General features: G+C 37.9%; 1 protein-coding gene across 1 annotated transcript; it reads right to left on the bottom strand.

The window, feature by feature from the left end:
* Positions 1-871: 871 nt before the first annotated feature.
* LOC114544553 (protein ALP1-like) lies at positions 872-1,624 on the bottom strand. The gene has a single exon (XM_028563153.1). The coding sequence runs from the start codon at positions 1,622-1,624 to the stop codon at positions 872-874; it is 753 nt and encodes a 250-aa protein (XP_028418954.1).
* Positions 1,625-1,892: the final 268 nt, after the last annotated feature.

Genomic DNA, 1,892 nt, shown 5'->3' with positions numbered 1-1,892 from the left:
GCGCAGAATATTCAACATGTTGAATAATTTTGTGCACGAGTGAACATTTCCTCACAGTGTGCGTGCGTTCTGAGCTATCAGCTCAGCAATCAATACCAACGCGCATGCGTCTTTTCCATGTTTTACTGAAGTCAAGATGGCGGCAAACAACTCACCAGTTGCTGAAGCAGTGTTGGAAGATACATTGGCCGATTTTTGGCCCGATTACCCTTGTCTGTACGACGTTCGAAGTCCAGACTTTAAGAACCGGGAGATACGCGATAAGGCGCTTCAAGAACTGGCCGAAAAACTCAAAACAACATGTAAGATAATTCAGATTTTATTAGTGTTATTGTAGAAATAACTCAAATAAGAATACTGCATGAGGGAATTCGTACACTTCTGCCTTCTAGCAAGGATTCCTCTCAGTGCAGCAGGTTTTATATGATTCCTTGACGGTTTAGTAGTAATATTGCCTAGAATTTGACATTTTTTATTGTTTATCAAAAATTTTAAGTTATCTGTGATTGAATAAACAAATTCAATTATTATTTATAGGTGAGTGGGTTAAAGCTAAAATCAGAGCTCTGAGCGAGAAACAGCTTTAGCAAAGCAAAAAAAAACCCAGCTAGTGGAAGTGCAAGAAAAAATGTGACCAAGCGCACTCAATGGCTGCTTGAGAAACTCCAGTTTCTCACACCTCATGTGGCAACTCGGGCTTCAATTTCAAATATTGATTTGGTAAGCACATACATTGAAGAACTTAAGGCATGGAAACAGTTTGTATATATATATTTATGTACAAAGAGAAAAAAGTGTATAATAACAGTGCAGTTGATAATAGGGTAGTGATAACTCTTACAATATATACATGTTTGCGTAAGCAATATGGCTAAGCAATCATACTGCTTTGCCAAGGGACAGATCCATGATTATTAAAATAATCAGTCAAAAGTACCCTTTGAGTTTTGGCATCCTTTGTTGCATTGTGCAGGGTGGTTGGTTGCATATTAGTCAAAACCTGGTCGTTTCTCCAGGTACCTCTGACCAATGTATGATCTGCATTCTCAAGGTCTGCAGCTGATGCATAACTTGCTTTGTTCTTTTCAACCATTAAATTGTGCAAGCAGCAAGCTGCAAAAATTATGTCTTTAACTTTGTCGGGTGATAGTTTAATGGTAGTTAGGAATACCCTCCACCTATGAGCTAAAATGCCAAAGGCATTTTCGACAACTCTTCGTGCTATTGACCATCTGTAATTGAAGATACGCTTCTCTTTCTCCAAATTCCGATAAGGGTATGGCTTCATTATACGATTACTTACAGGAAAGGCATCATCCCCAACAATATGATGTGGTATCATTTTTGATATCCCTTGTAAGGCAACTGCATCTGGAAGATCTAAAGAGTTTGTTCTCAGTGCTTTATTCAATGCAGAATCAGCAAAAACTCCAGCATCACCTGCTCTGCCAGCTGTTCCAACATCAATATAAATAAACTTGTAGTTTGCATCAACCATGGCAAATAAAATTACACTAAAAAGGTGCTTATAGTTAAAGAACTCAGAGCCTGTATCAGCTGGTTGTTGAATAGCAATGTGCTTCCCATCAATAGCTCCCAAACAGCATGGATAATTCCACTTCATGTTAAATTCTGATGCAATTTGTAGCCAATCTTCTTTATTACTTGGAGTCAAGAAAATAAAATATTAGTTTAATTTTTAGGATTCCCGTGCTAGTTGTAGTACTCCATTTTCGGAAATAAGCTTCAAAGAAAATGATGAGGGTGAAGATGATGATTCTCCTGATCAATTATTTCCAAGTAGCCCAACAAATCCAACAGAGGAAAGTGGTGATCAGAGCATTGGAAGATCAACAAGTGAACCACTGAAAAAACGAGCAATGTCCAGAAAG

The sequence above is a fragment of the Dendronephthya gigantea genome, unplaced genomic scaffold, assembly GCF_004324835.1.
Source record: "Dendronephthya gigantea isolate DGI-Jeju-01 unplaced genomic scaffold, DenGig_1.0 000839F, whole genome shotgun sequence".
NCBI classification, from domain to species: Eukaryota; Metazoa; Cnidaria; class Anthozoa; order Malacalcyonacea; family Nephtheidae; genus Dendronephthya; species Dendronephthya gigantea.
This window is presented reverse-complemented; position numbering and strand designations above follow the sequence as displayed.